Source organism: Pterocles gutturalis, unplaced genomic scaffold (genome assembly GCF_000699245.1).
Source record: "Pterocles gutturalis isolate BGI_N339 unplaced genomic scaffold, ASM69924v1 scaffold4056, whole genome shotgun sequence".
NCBI lineage: Eukaryota > Metazoa > Chordata > Aves > Pterocliformes > Pteroclidae > Pterocles > Pterocles gutturalis.
In genome coordinates, this window is record NW_010100128.1 from 43935 (window position 1) to 62158 (window position 18224).

The window sequence follows — 18224 nt, forward strand, 5'->3', positions numbered from 1 at the left end:
TTCCTGCGTATGTAATCGCTCGTGTGATTTATGTTCCCCTTCTGCGTTCATTTAGTCTGTGCAGAAGCCTGGCCCGGCTTTGCAAGTCTTAGTCTCTGGGTGTGCTGCCTGATTTCAGGCTGCTGCTGGAAAAAGCATCCTGCAGCAGCACAGCTCTGGCTGCAGCTCTGAGGTGCAGCCGGGGCACTGATTGCGGGTTTTCTCTTCTAGTTGATGGTCTTGCTTTTCATGTTGGGTGGCATGTGGCAGGTTCCCTCTGTTAATTAGAACAAATGTGCCAATTATGTTAATGCATCTCCCGATACCAAACAGTGAGTAATTAGAGAAAACACATCTGTCTCTCATTGGGGAGCAGGATGACAGAAGAGATGCTACAAGGTATGTTGCTCTAAATTACAGCCGCCTTGGATTGTGTGCTTCCTCGGCTGGTCACAGGGACGGCTCAGGCTCGTGGCAGGCTTAGCAGCACTGGATGTAGATGAAGGAGCTGTGTGCCTCGCTGCTCTGCAGATTGCATCCAGAGCACTGAGGAGCTCTGACCCAAAAGTAGCTGACTTTGGGTGCGCTCCACCTTCTCAGCATCCGCAGTCACTGCGAGTCAGGATTTCATTCATGACGGGCTTCCTCTTGCTGGTCACTTTGCAAACAGAACAAAAATACCTTCTTGAGTGGAAAACTACAAAAAAAAAAAAAAAAAAAAAGAAATGGGGATTTTGTGCCTGCTTTGTTCCATGGGGCTGGAATGTAAAAAAAACCAGTTGCATGTTGTAGTTTTTCATAGCTGTCATCTTCACAAGGGAACACTTCCCTCATCCTTCGTGGCAGTATTGTTGCCAATTAAATGATTTCTGTTATGGTAAGGAAAGACTGATGCCCAAGTTTTTTCTATGTACATGCACAGCCATCCATACATTTATTAATAACAGTTGGTGGGATGTGCTTGATTTAACTGAATAAATAAAGCTAGGTAGCAGTTCCAGAATTGTTGTGACTATAGCTAGTAACTATACATCCTCAGTATTTAGACAAAACGCAACTGCTGGAGAGGTGGGCTCTTTTTTTGTGTTGCTCCACTGATGACTAAAATGTGTATGAAAGGAGAATCCTGCCTCAAATCGTCCCTCGGTTCCTCCCTTCAGATTTGACGACTAGAGTTTGCAACATAAACAGACTCATGACATCATAAAAACCTGGATGCCAGAAGAAGACTGAATTAAATATGTATTAAAAAGGTATCTTGTGAAAGAGATGGGGTTTAGACATGCACACACAGTACCGACATACTGGCAAAACAGATTTTTTTTTTTTGTTCTGCAAACTTAACGTTTTATTGTTAGCAAATTCTGTGAGCCATTAGGTGAAAAGTACCTTTTTCCTAAGAGATCTGGTGAAGAGCCAGAGGCAGTATACAGAATTACACAGAATATCTTTTTTTTTATGATATTGACAACTCCTGTTTTCATACCTTTGGTGTTTTTGCAGGGATGACAGGGAATTTAATGCTCCTAGCTTTAATTGTGTCTAATCAGCTGAGACCCAGACTGAATGTGTGTGTTTTTGTGGAGAGAGAAAGTGTTGCAGAGAACTGGAAAAAGAGAACCACGAGGCTGAGCATGGAGCCGTGTGTAGTGCTGAGGGGTGCTAGAGTATGTTCTTGGATGGGCATACCAGAAACATTTTGGACTGAGCCTTAGACCACATAGACTGTGGTCCTGTCCTCACTGGTGTCCTGATGTCCTTAACGTGCAGGAAAAGTACAGGTGGTTTGAAGGTGGTGCTTACACAGCCCTGGCAGCATGTCTAGCATCTTTTTAGAGTCCTGGCACAAGTCTGAACTCCATCCCAGAAATAAATAATGGTATCAAAAGCCAAGAAGGACATTTTGTTTGTGTGAGAGGCAGGGGTTAGGTGGCAGCCTACCACTGGTGCAGAGGGAAGCTCCCGGCTTGTTCTTTCAGTCTGGGATGTATGCAAACGTGACCTGCGGGTGAGGAAGGAGCTAAGTATTGCCATGGACTGAACAAGAATCTGCCTGTCTTGATTATACCTGATACCTGTGAGGAGTCAAGAAGGGAGGAAGAACAATCTTAGCAATCCTGGCAAGGAAAAGCGGGTTATTGACTACGAGCTTGTATCTTCCATTGTAAAACACGACTGTTGTGGTGACAGAAACAAAGACTCCAAAGTTCTATGTCTTTTTTCTTCCTTCCCTGTTCCTTGCAGATGCCCATATCCATTTCTGCAGACCTTTTTGCACTGCTGATTTTAAGCTATACAGTATCAGTAGTTGTGAGTTGTGGACCTGATGCACATCCACCCAAACTGGGATAAGGGGAGCTGGAGCTGCTTAAAACAGGGCTAAAGACGGGGAGCGAGTGGTGGGAAGCTTGAATCATGAAGCAGGTTCTCTGTTGGTTTTGGGGTATGTTGATGCTCAGGCAGTTCCTCAAACGTCTTTGGAAAAATGGGGTTTGTGAGAGCAGGTCTTGGCAGTTAGCACCTCGCGGGTCAGGCTGGTTGATTGTGTTTATGTTTTTCTTTCCTTAATTAAATCCTGGACATAAGCTGAAGTGATCCGGTGACATGAAGGCCCAGCTTTGATCCACCCAGGGCCCCAGTCCCATCCTTCAGAGCACGCTCAGTTCAAATGAAAACAAGCTACCAGATTGGCAGCCAAATTATATTAGGGTGGCTCGTAGCAGTCAGTTGGGATATAATAGGGTATTTCTTTAGGAAGGCAATAAAGAGAACATTGTCTAGATTAAAAATCACATATGAAAATATTTTTCTGTGTAACCAAGGAAATTACACTTTATTAAAATAAAATATAGTTTACATAAAGAAAAGGGGAAAATGAGCACTAATGTAGTCTTTGTGAGTCCCTGTTTCCTTGGTAACTGTCTTTATGCTGTTTAATCCAGATTGCAGCAAAACAATAACATGCATGTACATGTGAGCACATGTATACTTAGAAATATTGCCGTGTAATTTGTCCGTGTGACCTACTCTGGTATGGGACCTCTGTGCTAGACCCAGGGTAGGTACATCCAAGGTTACCCAAGGTTACTGCATTATTAACTGCCTAATTAGGCAAAATGTACAAAAGAATGGGCAAGACCTGCTGTTTTAGGGTTTCTGGTGTTATAAGGGAATTTTCTGTTTGTAGGTACGATCCTATGGTATCACCCCTTCCTTATCCTGTGCCTCAGACTCTGAAAACATACATCGGCTATTTGTCTCCGTACAGTAGCTGGCAGCTGTTGAAAATGCATTGGTATTTTCAAGGCAAGACAGCTGTTGTGTGAATGGGTGGGAGGGAACGCGACCTGAAGGAAAGGGTAGGTGTGAAGGTTGTTCTTCGGCGTTTTTGCTGTAGTATTTTATTTTTGTAAAAAATCCTCCTCTGGCCCTTTGAAACCCCAAGGTGGAGTGGCTGAAGAACGAAGAGGTGATTGATCCCGTGGAGGACCGAAATTTTTACATCACCATCGATCACAACCTGATCATCAAGCAAGCCCGGCTTTCTGACACGGCCAATTACACTTGCGTCGCCAAAAACATTGTGGCCAAAAGGAAGAGCACCACGGCGACTGTGATTGTCTATGGTAAGTAATGCCTCGTCCCACTGCACGTGGATGGATGTGCGCTCAAAATGAGAGGTGGGGCAGAAGGGGGAGGCAAAATGCCTGTATGCAACTTGTACCATGATCGGTGACCAGGCTGGACTGCCGCTGCTGCCTCTTGACTTGGAGTCATATGCTGGGACTGCAGTCAGGGCTCATTACCGAAAACACTCGAAGTGCAGGTCTGATGGCTTGCCTTACTGGTGATGGACAATGGCATTAAAGGAGGAACAGGCACCTGCAACAGCCGATTGCCTCACTGAAGAGAAGGCGGTTGTTCCCCTTGCCATAACACGCTTGCTGGATGCAGCAAGGAGCCATTAGGGCATGTCCTCCAGCAGGAGCGTCCAAGACATTGTTTTCTACCAACGCATTTCATGTTCTTAGTGATACTTTTCATAAATAAGAGTAAAACTGAAAGGAGGTTTCTGCTTCCAGATACTGATAAGAGTGTCAGAGCTCAGCAGACTCTTCCATCTTCTTATATCTCTTTAAAAAAAAACTTATTTTTGGTGTCTACTACCAAAACATACTCTGATGTCAGGGACAAAATAACACTTTGAGACTGCAGTTCGTAAGCACACAACCTAGCTTAAAAATAAACGTCAGGGGAATATGAAGCACAGGGTAACATTATTCTGTGTCTGCACCCACAGTCCTGATAAAATATTGAGGCTGGCTGTGCTTTGGCTGGATGGGGTATCCTCCTGAGGTCTCTTCCAGGCTGTGTTTCACTCCAGCTCTGCCCCACCAGTCCGAGCCTTTGCCCCTGAAAAGCTACTGCCCTCATGTGTCCCAGGCATGGGGTATCCTCCAGAACAAAACCTGCTCTGACAATGTGCCAGCTGACTGTCCTGGTGTTCCTTACAATCAGCTTAATTGTAGGATAGATAAGTAGAATAAAATCCCTATGATTATCCCTAATATTCATTTCATATTCAGGGTGGCAGTTAGATTTAATTGTAAGCAGTTGCTTCCCTGAAGTTACAATGAGGGCCTTTTAGTTCAGTTCTTATAGAAAAGCAACTGAATTGAGTTGATTAGCAGTGTTTGTGATACTGAGGGATGGACCTTGCAAGAGCACTGTGTTTTGTAACTGTGATGAATGCAGAAACATAAGGGTGTCAGCATACTGCATATATACATATGTAGGGGAGCAGCCGTTTTTATGGGTTTTGCTACCAAAGCTCCTTAAGGGTTGTGTGATATCACAAACATGTGGATTTAGGGAATCTGAGCAGTCAGTATGTTATCCATCCCCTGACAACGACATTACTACATAGAGCAGCACAGCTCCTTCTTCGTCCATCTATTACAGAAACGGAGGTGGGTGAAAAAGAGAGTCGGCATAAATATCTTCCTGAAGATAAATATCTTCCCTAAGCCCACAAATAAAATTGTTGCTTCTCATGCTCTTCCCAGCCCCCACTGATGACTGCTGTTGGAGGCAGCGTGACACAGAGCCGGAGGCACCTCTGGGCTGGCCAGGATGCCTTGCTTACACCATCATACTGTTTCTCTCTTGCTTTTTCAGTGAACGGAGGCTGGTCTACCTGGACGGAGTGGTCAGTGTGTAACAGCCGGTGCGGGAGAGGCTTTCAGAAGCGGACGAGGACCTGCACCAATCCTGCCCCACTCAACGGTGGTGCCTTCTGCGAGGGCCAGAACGTGCAGAAAATAGCTTGCACCACTCTGTGTCCAGGTGCAGTATGGACAGTACATAGCCCTAGATAAATAGTTTGTCTGTCACCAGTCATTTCAGAAGACTGTTACAAAAGCCTCCTTCTCTTTATTAGTAAATCCAACATTTCAGTGAATGGATATGAAATTGTATTACATAAGTAGATAAAATACTGAGCACATTATATCAAGCAGCAAGGGATTCATCCCTACTTTTGAACACAGCTTGCACTGATGTCTCAGTCCTGGTAATTCAGGGAATTTGGGGAACATTCAGAGCTTCAAATTGTAGGAGAGAAAGGTTGAAAGCTCTGGAAAAAGACTGCAGTTTGAATACAGAAAGCGACTGTGATGTAAATATATCTGCAATGTCTGTTCAGTCCAGCTGTCACAGCAAGTGGAGCATCTGGGATGTGGATGTTAAATTTGAGGCACGTGTTTACCTGACATCAAATACAAAGATGTTTATACTGGAAAGAGCTATGTATGCATACTTTTAAAAGGTATTTAAACTTCTGAGAAATACAAAATGGATTCAGGACACACAAGGTAGTTGATGGCTTTTGGGTGACAAAGTTCTGCCAACTGTCCTATTGTCCAGTGCTATCATAGAATCATAGAATAGTTTGGGTTGGAAGGGACCATGGAAGTCATCTAGTCCGACCCCCTGCAGGGAGCAGGGACACCTTCCACTAGATCAGGTTGCCCACAGCCCCGTCCAACCTGACCTTGAATGTTTCCAGTGACGGGGCATCTACCATCTCCCTGGGCAACCTCTTCCCTGAGAGCATTCACCACTCTCATTGTAAAAAATATCCTCCTTATATCTAGTCTGAATCTCCCCCCATTACCCCTTGTCCTATTGCAACAGGCCCTGCTGAAAAAAAAACTGCAGTCCCACTCAAATCGATGGCAATAAGGTCGCCTTCAGCTTGTGAAGCTTGGGCATCCAAATCTGGTCATAGTGGTGGGTGAAATTTAAAAGCTGAAATTTCATCTCAGACTCCTGGCTCAGGCTGCATCACTGCAACAATTTCATAATTTGTTCCTCGGTTTTTTAATTTAGTGGTTTTGAAAATAATTTGCGGGATTTCGAAAAGCACTAAACACATTCTTGATTCTGCTCATGTGAAATAGATCAGTGCCTCTAGATATTTATTTGAATGGAAAATATTAAATATTATGTATCTCCCCACTAAGGAAGAATTTCTGGCCATGTTTAACTTTAACCTCTGTGTCAAAAAAATGGAAAAAAAATTCACAGATTCTCAATTTGCTTTCATGTACACTTTGAGCACAGATAAGCTACTGACAAGTTTACAGAAAGGGGAGAAAACAGCAGAAATGGGGCTGGGGCAGAGAGAAAGGAGAGGGAGAGTGAATGTGCATTTAGAGCCCAGGAACAGAACTTCAAGTAGAGCAGAATGACTCTTCTTAAGAAGAGCAGACTGATGATCCTTGTGCCTTGCTGCGAATGGCTAGTAGTTGCCAGCTGGCTTGTGCCAAGCCATGCATCGCCCTCGCTCAGTCTCATTTTCATGTACCCCCTGACAAGTCCTGTCCTTTCCTTGTCTCAGTGGATGGCAAGTGGACGTCCTGGAGCAAGTGGTCCACCTGCGGCACGGAGTGCACCCACTGGCGCCGGAGGGAGTGCACAGCCCCGGCGCCGAAGAACGGGGGGAAGGACTGCGAGGGCCTGGTGCTGCAGTCCAAGAACTGCACTGATGGGCTCTGCATGCAGGGTAAGTGCCGCTGTGATGCCTCCGGGGTCTGAGGTATATGTGGCCACAGAAAAACCTGTGATAGCTGCAGATGAGCATCAACAACCTCAAGTCACAGAATAATTTGTAGGATGGAGAAATGAGTTAATCAAGTTCTCACCAGGCTGGACACCCCACTCTTCTTCCTTGATGATGTCTGAGGTTTGTGAAGTTGAGCAGTGAAGAATTAGAAAGTCTCATAACAGAGCCCTGTTCTCCCTGCTCTCCCCACCAAGCAGCCCTTCTCGCTAATACTGCAGAATCATAGAATCATAGAATAGTTTGAGTTGCAAGGGACTGTAGAGAGGTCATCTAGTCCAAACCCTCTGCAGGGAGCAGGGACACCTTCCACTAGATCAGGTTGCCCAGAGCCCTGTCCAACCTGACCTTGAGTGTTTCCAGGGACGGGGCATCTCCCACCTCCCTGGGCAACCTGTGCCAGTGTCTCACCACCCTCAGCGTAAAATAGTTCTTCCTTGTATCTAGTCTAAACTTCTGTCTGGGGAAGCTTGTCAGTGACTCTTACAGCAATGCAAATGAGAAGTAGAGGGTTTAGAGCAAAGCCAGCATTTTCAAGAGTAAACTCGGCAAAGCAGGTCAGTTTGTGGCTTCTTACTGTCAGGAATGGTGGATGCATCTACATATAATAGTTATACCCCTTTTTGAATTTGGAGTGCCCTGAAGTAGGAAGAGGTAGCCTGTATCTATGCAGTGCCTATGCAAACTTCATATATAGTTATCAGCATGCTGCAGTCTCGTGAAAATCACCTCTCACACTGAAGTCTGTTCTGCCTGCACCTATTCACACCATGGTCTTGCCTTTGTGGCAAGTAAAGTAGGCTTTTAAGTGTGATTCTGACATGTGCTGATGAACAGTTAGTCTTCTCTGCACCCCATCCCTTCTCAGAAATGAGGCCTTCTCTGTTTGCTGGTGCATTGAAACTTCCTTTCACATTTCATTAGCACAATCACCTGAGCCGAATCTTCACATATACCTCTCTCCTGTTCCTGCATCCTGTCTCTCTGCAGGGCACTCCGTTGCCCAAAAATGTTGTGGCTGTAACTATCCAGTATCTATGTGTCCAGATTACAAAATGCTTTGAGGTCTCTCATGAAAAAGGAGTCAGGCATTTTTATTCTCTGAGGCAGGTTACTTTTGACAGAAATAGTCACAATGACAGAAGAGTGACACTACTTGCTGATAAATAGGTCTGCTTCTTGAATAAGTGCCATATAGGTGGCTACTGTGCTGGCAGCAATCTCTATGGCACAGCATGGCCATTTGCTCGGAGGTTTCCCAGATTTACAAAAAAGGCATCTTCAGTGGGGCTTGTGCGAACACTTTCACCACGTTTAAAACTATTCGTCAATGTCAGCAGCCCATAAAGCTGTAATTCCTCAAAACATTTGTTTTTATGGGTAAGACAGAAAGACAAGATTCAAAGCTCCTCTTTCTTTTCTAAAGAAATTAAAAAAAATCAAAATCAAGCCACATCTTACTGTGTAACACCTTGGTGACTTTTATAGTGGGGAAGCTAACGTACCCCTAGCTCCAGCAGTGTGAATAAGTCATTATGGTAAATTAGGAAGAAAAGATACATTTCCCCATACAGAAGAACTCTTTGCTATCAGATTATATTTAGACAGGTGTATGTCATCTTTGTGTGTATGCATAAAGAGAGCCATTTAAGCAGAAATCTCGTGGAAAAATAGATGTAATGGTACGGCAGAATAAAAGCCCTGTAGGGATCTCATTTATCTGTTGATGGTATATTGCATTTTATTTGTGAAAGTGGATGCTGAGTATAAAGCAGAGGTCTTCAGTGGGAAAGAGGGTGAGGCTGTTGTGAATCCTATTCTGCTTCATATATATGTATATAAAAAATGGTAATGAAAAATATACAGTCACATATTGACCTGCTTGGCTCTAGGGGCCGCGATAATCATTCAGTGTTGGAATTTAATGACAGTGTTTTAATGGTGTCTTTATACTCATGGGGTTTCATATACCTGTAAAACTTCCAGTCCTGCTCCCCACTCCATCTCTGCTGAGAAGATGGATTTGCCATACTTGGTGGCAGCGTGCCTGCCGTTCTCTCTCTCCTTCTCCCTCTGTTTCTTTATTTCTCCTTCTCAGTTTATGCAAACTCAATCTGAACGCTTAACGTTTTTGCCAGTGTGGATCTAGATTCATAGCAAACCTACCTGCTGAACTAGGAAGAAACACAGGACTCCCCTCATTCCTGAAACACCGTGACTCTTTCCATGGTTTTTTTGAGACTGGTGGGGACTGGCTGGGAACCGACATTTCTCCTGGCTTGGGGACCTGTGGGTCCACAGCAGACTTTTCCAACGCCTTCATGCCAGTGGGTCTGGCATGGCACAGATGGCATGGAGGGAGCCCCAGCCACCTTCCCTCTGTGGCTGTAGTCCTCTGGGAGATGTGTTGGCCAACTGCTTAACCTGTACCGTAGCCAAATCCTGCTCCTAGGTGCCCTGGTGCTTCCTCCTTAGTGTCAGTCTTTAGTGAGAGCTTGAAGGTTGACTTTAGAATCATGGGTGTAGTTGAGGTCAAAGAATTAGGAGACAGACCCTCTTTCCAGGAGTCACTAGGCTGTTGCTTTGACAACAACTCATTTGTAAATATATATGTCTATATAGCTGTACATGAAAGACATCCTGGAAAATGTTGGATTGAATGAGTCTAATTTACAAGCCCTTTCTCCTCCAGTCTATTATTCACTACAGTAGCATCAGCTGGATAAATCAATAAGCTTCTTTCATCAGACTGCCCCTGCTCCAGCAAAGAGCAGCAGTCTGCACTGCCATCGATTTCTGTGGGGATAAAAACTGTGGAGCTTTCTCCATCCCTTATAATTACAGTATTTTACACCCAAAGCTGTAGTTTCTGCTTACCGCTAACTGTGACATTTCTCGTGCAACTCTGCTGTCACATTTATTCAGACTAATGATCTTGCTAGTACACACACACACTCCCTCATCCAGTAGTTAGTATTTTTCTGTTAACATGAAAGGATCAACAGTCATTAAACTGGAGAGCCTGCAGAGAGTCAGCAGGCTGACCTGAAGGAGAAAAGCAACTGTAGTGAAAATTTAGGATGGTCATTGCTATTTTAAGTTTCCGAATACACATTATTGCCTAGCGGGTCTCATTATAACAATTTTGTAATTCCGGTAATAGCGTTAATATGATCTTCTGGAACAAACTATGCTGTAGGTGTAAAAAGAATTGCCTTGTTCCCACCCACGCCAGTTGCATTATTGCCTCCACAGTTGCGTTATTTCCCATTTGAAGTATGAGTAGCATGGTAAATACTACAGTGCAAGGAACACTTTTAAAGGCAGGCACTGCATCTCACAGGGGATCGCTGCCAACTGAAATACTGCAATTAGCCCTCCACTCATCCTGCCTAGTGATTTTGGTGGGCGTTCTGTGTGGGGACTAAGAAAGCAAAGCGCTCCACTGCTGGCTCAAACTTCAGCACAAGCAGTTCCCTTCACTAGATCCCAAATATGTTTAAAGCAGTGTATAAGCTGAAAGAGGGTAGATTTAGAGTAGATATTAGGAGGAAGTTTTTTCCTGTGAGGGTGGTGAGGCACTGGAACAGGTTGCCCAGAGAAGCTGTGGATGCCCCATCCTTGGAGGGGTTCAAGGCCAGGCTGGATGAGGCTTTGGGCAACCTGGGCTAGTGGGAGGTGTCCCTGCCTGTGGCAGGGGGTTGGAACTCGATGATCTCTAAGGTCCCTTCCAACCCAAACCATTCTGTGATTCTATGATAAGGGGAAGTGTTTTGCTGGGCCCAGTCTGGAATGACAACAAGATGATGTGTGTGGTACCAAACAGCTGCCAGAAGTCCTTGTCAAGCCAAATTCTGCTTTGCATGATGTGTAAAATGCTGCTGGTGTTCAGGAAGAGGTGGGCAACTTACAAAGAGCGTTAGCTGTGTTTCGTGGGTATGTTGAAGGCTTATTACATGAGTTGTGACGTGCAGCTGTCATGCTCAGTTACATATATAGGTAACGTATATAGTAATATAGCTAGTACTGTTGCTCCATGTAGTAAAAACTGTTTACTTTATGCAGTCTCACAATATGGAATACAAATCCGTCATTGAATAGAGCCAAAAGGAAGTTTCCACTTGTGAATCATGGCCAAGTGTCATCAGATCCAGTGTGGACTTTTCCTTTGTTGCTTTGGATTTAAATAAATGAGCATGAAAAAACTGGGACATGCTACTATCACTTAAAGAATGGAAGAAAAGATTCAAAATGCCTTCACCCATCATTACAGACAATGCTCTGGACCAACTCTCAGGTCACTTCAGTTCTCTGCCTGCATGTAGCTTAACTACTTGGAAATTCAGATAGTGGGATACACCACTTGATAAAAAGGCACCTATACTGTGGTGAAGATGTTATCATCAGACTAGTAATTCCATTCCTTGTTAAGAAAAGGCTGCCTTCTAGTTGAGACTGAATTGATGTGAAACAATGACGGCAAATCTATATTTGCCAAGTGCTTTGAAATCCTCGTCTGAAAGGCGGTAGGAAGGTTTCCTCTTACAGTGCTAGTGCCTAAGCGAATGAAAAAGATGCAGTTTGCCATGCTCGTGCACAAAATGGTTAATTGCTGCCCTTTTCCAGTCTCGTGCCTGTTTATACACAGATCTCGAGTAGAAAGCAAGGTTAACCTGATGTTAACATCTCTTTCTTCCCAAAACATATATATTCTGCGCATGCCCTGCTTGTTTAACGTAACATGCCAGAACCTCTGATGGAATAAGCATTCATTTCCCTTTATGGCTCGTTTTGAAAGCAGGCATTCAGGGAAGAGTGACAGGGCAGAGCAGTTTGCTGAGGACCTCTGGTCCTCCTGAGCAAATTAGTGTATAAAGAGCAGGGGAATGTTTTCCAGCCTCCAGGAGGTAAGCAAAGCTCTCTCAAGGGAGACTGCAACAGAAGCCCGTGTGCACAGAGGACTGAAATAAAACCTTTTATTAAGAGCACGTGGGTCAAGAGGGAACTTCTAATACGTTCAGTCTGTCAGCATAATGATACAGCCACCTGGCCTGCTTTGCTGAGCCCTTGCAGGGGAGTTCATTCATTTGAAGAAGGTATCTCATCTGTTCCTAGAGGAAGTTTACTGTAATATTTGATATGAGTAAAATGTGTTATTCTGTTTTTAACCCAACCACTATGTAATGGTGTAGCAGCCAAGGGAGTTTATGCACACATCTCAGAGTTACGACTCGTCTTTATTTTTATTGCAGTGACATGAGAAATCCCCAGCTGAGAAGCATCCACACTGTGCGAGGGAGAGCTCTTGCCTAGAAAACCTGCTGCTCAAAGCAGATAAAAGCATTGAGAGAAAACAGAAATGCAGAGCCAGACACAGAACCTAGGACACTGAAACAGCTCAGTCTTACCCCAGTCAGTTCCAAAAGAGCCACCTCCACATTGGTTTTAATGAAAGACAAGTGCTCTAAGATCTCTATGCTGTTTTGAAAAAATCTCAACTAATTCAAAAATATAGCCGTGCAGAGAGGAGAAAAGCCCCAACCTTGTCCATCTATAATTTTCATTCTTCTTAATTCCCTTGAGTTTTGTTTTGAACAATCTCAACTAATTCAAAAATATTATAGCCATGCAGAGAGGAGAAAAGCCCCAACCTTGTCCATCTATAATTTTCATTCTTCTTAATTCCCTTGAGTTTTTCTTTTATTCTTCCCTTAGTCCTTTGCACATTAAAAAAAAAGTTACTCAGATGAAAGAAAAAAGCAAGCTTGTAATGAAGTCTGATACATTAACTTCATTGTGGGAAAAACCCAACCATACAGGGACAATAATGAGTGGTTATATTTTCCTGACCATTTATAATGGTGGGTATATTTCATGATTTTCACTTTCCTGGCAGGGTGTCAGGCAGAGTGATGTTCCGTGAGCAGCCCAAGGCTCAGCAGGGAGCCAGTGACAGAAGCAGGAGTAAAACTCGGCACTCTTGCTATCTGTGTTCTACATAAAGGACTAACAAAAACATTTGCAGCACTGCTGTATTCCTTAAGTGAAAACTCATGGTGGGGAAGGAAGTTTCTGTAATTTAGGAAATGAACACTGAGCTGATCAGGGATTGCAAATTACCTTGCCTGTGAGGTTACAAACCTGCCAGAGATTTCCATCCGTGTCACTGAGCATCCCTGTAGATAACTCATGCTTTCCATGAGCTTTTTTTTCCAGAAGTGCTAACAGTTTCGATCCCTTATTACAGATTTTCTTCTCCCAGCTGCCCCTGCCTTCATCTAGCCATTTGCCGTGTGTCCCCTCTTCAGTGACACCTCCCTTTCAGCTCTGCCTGGAACCTGTTTTGTTCTTGTCCCGCTACAACTGCAGAAGAAGGCAAACCCCGGGAAGTCTATTTAACATTCAGTCATTGCAAACGTGGAATTTGCAGATACACAGTCTAGCAAATTGTGATGCTAGACATGCATTTGCTTTCACTGTCAAACATGCATAGCAAACCCAATGTTAAGGTCATGTGCTTCTAAGATACTGAAGGCTGACATAAGATTTAGCCAAAAGGTCAAAGTCCTTAACTGCAAAAGATTGCATAATGTCAACATTGCCTGTTCTAATCCACATCAAATTCTAGCAACAAGTTATCCTGCTCTTCCATCTTCCCCCGCCCCCATATAGATGACATGCATGTTTAAACTAAGGCAAGACCTTTCTAACAATGTTAACAAAATGTCAGGAATCTAATTTGAAATGAAAACATACTTGCAATCTTAATTATAGAATATCATATACTCCTGTTCAAGGACAGAACAAGAGAGACTCCCCATTTAACCTATCTGCTCAGGAAAGATCTGAGATACAACCAAGTAAATAATCAGTCACAAAACCTCAAGCTCCCTGTTTATTAGCCCACCCTGAACATGCCAGTAATTAGTCCTTTAGAGGGAAAATAAATTACTGTGCATTATCTCTGGAATGCCTGATATCATATCTGACCTTCAGCATCATTACTGCAGACATGAAGGTCTTTCTTTAGAATAGCAAATGGAGGAAGAAGTTGGGCATGTTCTGTCTGAGAGTTTTTTGCAGCTCCAGGGACATATTTGGGTTTTTGGGGTTTTTTTTTAATTTTATTTTTAACCACTGTAAACAAGGTATAAGATACCACATCTTCTTGTTTGTGTGATAGAGTTCCTGAGAAATAGCAGGGAAGAGAAACAATTAACAGCAATTACAATTCAAAGATTATTGTTAATATATCTCCCATGGTAAATCTTCATTAGCAATGTGTTAAATGTACCTGAAGCCGTAACACTAAACGGTCAGAATGCAACTCTGAAGTTGCACTTCGACCGTTAACTGTGCCCCCTTGTAGAAAAGGAAATACTGGAAATCTGTGGAGTCACAGTCTCTGGACAGTGGGACCTTCCCAGAGCAATTAAAAACTCCGAGATGTTAAATTAAGTCTCCTAAATTCCTTCTCCTAACATGAGATGATGTGACTCCTAGTCCGTCATAGTGACTGTATGGAAACCTATAGCATTGCAATGCATCTGAATTAATATTTTGAAAGCTCTTGAAAGTCTCTTTTGAAAGTTTTGAGCCTTTGCGCACTATGTTTATCACCTGGAATTTGCTTTAAAAATAAATGCTGAAAGTCAGGAAGCTGGTGATGGCTGTAGAATTGCTGAGAAGTAAACTAAGTAAGGCAAAAGGAGGCATTAGGTGGAAACAGGAGGAGTAACACTAGGTCTGCTATGGTCACGGCACTGCAAGGGCATGTGCCTTCATTGTCTCAGAAATGTCTCTTTATCATGTAATTCAGAATTCAGAACTGCTGGATGTCTCTTCTGAGGCAGTGTTGCAAAATCTGAAATCGGGCTGACTTTGAACTGAGAATGGCATTTTATAGGAAAGGGGCAAGAAGCTGAATTTCTAGAACCTGGCATACGGCAACAGCGATATATACCTGTTCTTTACCTGCTGAGAAACGTTGAACTCAAAAATCAACAAAACCAAACCAAATTAAAAAATAATAATTAGGGTTCTTAACCCCATTTGACTTGAACTTTTCAGGATAATTTCTGAGACTAATTGTAGAAAACTTCAGCCAAACCCAAGGTTTTTAAATAAAATTCTGAGCCACTGGAGCTGGGGAAAGAGGAAGGTACTGAAAAAAGACCTCATCGCAGGAATTAAGTATGGTGTGGGAAAAATGACTGGCTTAATGGCTGTGAGTCATTAAATAGTGGAACTCATCTGACGTGTGTTTGTATCACAAAGAGTTGTTCCAGTAAACTCTCATGTCACAATTTAGGCATTTATATGCGAGAATTAGTCTCTCTTCACCTGTCCATCATATCTCTGTGGCTTAGAGCTTGTTGCCAGCAAGAGCTTATTCCTACTTCATTGTTGCTACACTGGATAAAGCCATCAAAGTGGAGAAAGAAAGGCAGCAGTTGAATGTCTACCCTCTTTTTTTTTTAGAGGCAATTGAAGGGCATTGACTTTGGAGCCAAAAGGGAGAAAAGTGCTGTTAATATATATTATGCTCGGCCTGTTGGGTTCATGGCAACGGGATGTTATTAAGACATGTCATGTGGCTAGGCTTTCAAAAGGGCCACATAATTACGTGACCTTACCTCTTTTTGCAACTGCTACGCAGAGGGTAAAGAGCATTTGTAGATTAGGAGCAAGTGGTGCCGGATCAAAATATGACATGTTAAGGAAACAAGCAGTTTGGCATGCTTTATGCAGTCTTCACTTTACTGAGTAGAAGTGCATGTCTCCAGCTCTCGCTGACCTTGATATAGTCTCAAAATAATCATCATTAACTGTGACCTCAGCAGCTAATGGTATAAAGCAATCTCTTTGCAGGATAATTGTAAATTTTTTTGTAAATATGATTCAAACTGGATAAGCCCTAGTAAATAAGTCCCCAGAAAGATCACCTTCAGCTACTCCACCATCTGTCTTAGTTACCTGCAGGGAAGAGAGAAAGGAGTAACGCAGGTAGCTGGGGAAAATACAAGTGGAAAACTGGGATTTTTTGTTCCTTTCTTATGTGAATATTTCATTTACTGCAGGCAACAGAGTAGAATATTTTCATAATCTGATCAATTCACTCTAAAATTGATATCCATTAATACAAATTCCACATGACTAGAAAGCTAGCAAAATCTATTAAGGACCAAAAAAGGGGAGCCAGTTACAAAGTTCCCTCTGCACGAAGCCATGGCCTAGTGTTTTATACCACAGGGATAAGAGTTGTCTTTAAAATATGCCAGTTCCTAGGCCAGGGCGGTATATTCCCAGGGCTTTCTAGGTAAAATCAAACACAGGATTTCAGGATGCCCGTGGCCGTGATACTGAGTTCCCAGTCTGAGCACCATGTGTGTGTATATATGCCCATGAATATGCTGGGAAAAAAAGGACAGCTTTGAAAAAGTAGTTTTGGTAGCTATTAGGTGACAGTGTTTCAATTTCAGTCTCAAGGGAGTCAGTCCCATAATCTTTTCACAGTTGTCTTTCCTAGGTCGGAGATTCTCTGTTCCCAAATGCTCCATTTTCCCCCATCTTGGCAGAAGGTTCATCTACTCCTCCCAAGGCAAATTGCAGCAGATGTAAATGCTGTTGTAAATGGTGCAAATAAATGTCAAGATGTAAATTGCATGCTGTAAAAAGGGTTGTCCTGCCTATTTGTCAAAGGTAGCCCCCTAAGACAGATGATCCCACAGATGCAGATGATGCTGTCGGCCATTCAGCCACAGAGACCCTCTGTTGGGTCTCCTGTGGCCTCTGGCACAAACGTGTTTCCAGAAGGTCAGAGCAAGGCATGTGGGACCAGAATGCTTGGGCTGGACTTCCAGCGTTTGGGGATCATCTGCCTTCGCTAACTGCCCCAAACTAGTTAAACGAGGTTCCAAATGTATTTAGTTAAATGGGCACAATTCCCCAAATCAGTGCAAGTGTGACTGATGCTGAAATTGAGTTAAACTAAATTGATAAAAAGCCTGCTAAAGTGTTTTCTATAGACCGACATTGGACCGGTTTATCTTTCCAGTACAATCTAACATATTCACCCTTCCCCACTTTTCCCAGTGTGTTACATCATTATAAAAGGTGCTTAAATTGCTCTTTGCATGCTTTATAGAAAGAGAAGAGGCAATGCCTACAGAATGCACCTTTATAATGATACATCTGCATTTGTACAAAGGATTTGTGCCAGTGTAATTACTTTAGTCGAAAAAACCCCACCTTTAACACTTAATAGAAGCACTTCCACAGGGACAAAAAATATATTTACAAGCCTAGAGTGGAATATAAAGTAGAATGCATAGAGAAACATCAGCTTAATTAAAGGCTTTTTAATGAAAGCGTTTACCGTGCAATTACAGCGGTGGAGTTTCTGTGCACTAACCCAAGCCTCCCACTGATTCTCCAGGTACAACATACGGCGAGGTACTTGTAAAATGAGGGAAACAAATACCCACTTTTGGTGAGCCTCTGAGAGCCTCAAACAGAAGGGACTATGCAAGTGTAAAGTATGATTATTACTATTTTACTCATCCAGCAGTAAGTTACACAACAAAACATCAAAAGCCCCTTTGAAAATGTACATTTCCCAACAAGCTGTAGGAAAAAGCTTAAATTACTTTTCTCAAAGCAAGTTGCTCACTGTGAAACCAGCTGCTCCAAGGGTGAGTCAGCAGCCTCAGCAGCCTTCCCAGAGTCAAACCCACTAGCACCTTTCTGAATTCACCCTCGTTAAAAATTTTGGTGATCCTGGTAAAAGTCCCTCAGGTACTTGCCGAGCAGCGCCGTTGATACAAGGAGGGGAAAAAAGAAAAAAAACCCACAAGAAAAAGACCTTTTTTCACTGCAGTTACTTTGAAGAGAGAAGTCATTCTTCATTACTTCAGTTACTAATCCCAGCAGGCTTGCATCATTATCTCATGAATATGTCCTTTCTCATTGTTTGAAGGCATAGTCAGAGGGAGCAGTGTGAAAGCCAACTTTCTAAAGCAATACCTGTGTTCCTGTGCTGGGAGCATGGCCATAACCCTACCTCCTGCCCAGCCACCACCACCAGCACGTGGCTGCGAGCCCTCCCTTTCCCACCGCCACC

The 18224-nt window shown here is 43.2% G+C and overlaps 1 protein-coding gene across 1 annotated transcript in view; it reads left to right on the forward strand.

Moving 5' to 3' along the window:
- The window catches only part of UNC5C (unc-5 homolog C (C. elegans)), an 85491-nt gene that overhangs the window by 37600 nt on the left and 29667 nt on the right, over window positions 1-18224 (forward strand). Inside the window, exons 5-7 of the mRNA XM_010078390.1 lie at window positions 3425-3605; window positions 5158-5325; window positions 6881-7045. Coding sequence (XP_010076692.1) covers window positions 3425-3605; window positions 5158-5325; window positions 6881-7045 — 514 coding nt within the window. The remainder of the gene's footprint in view (window positions 1-3424; window positions 3606-5157; window positions 5326-6880; window positions 7046-18224) is intronic.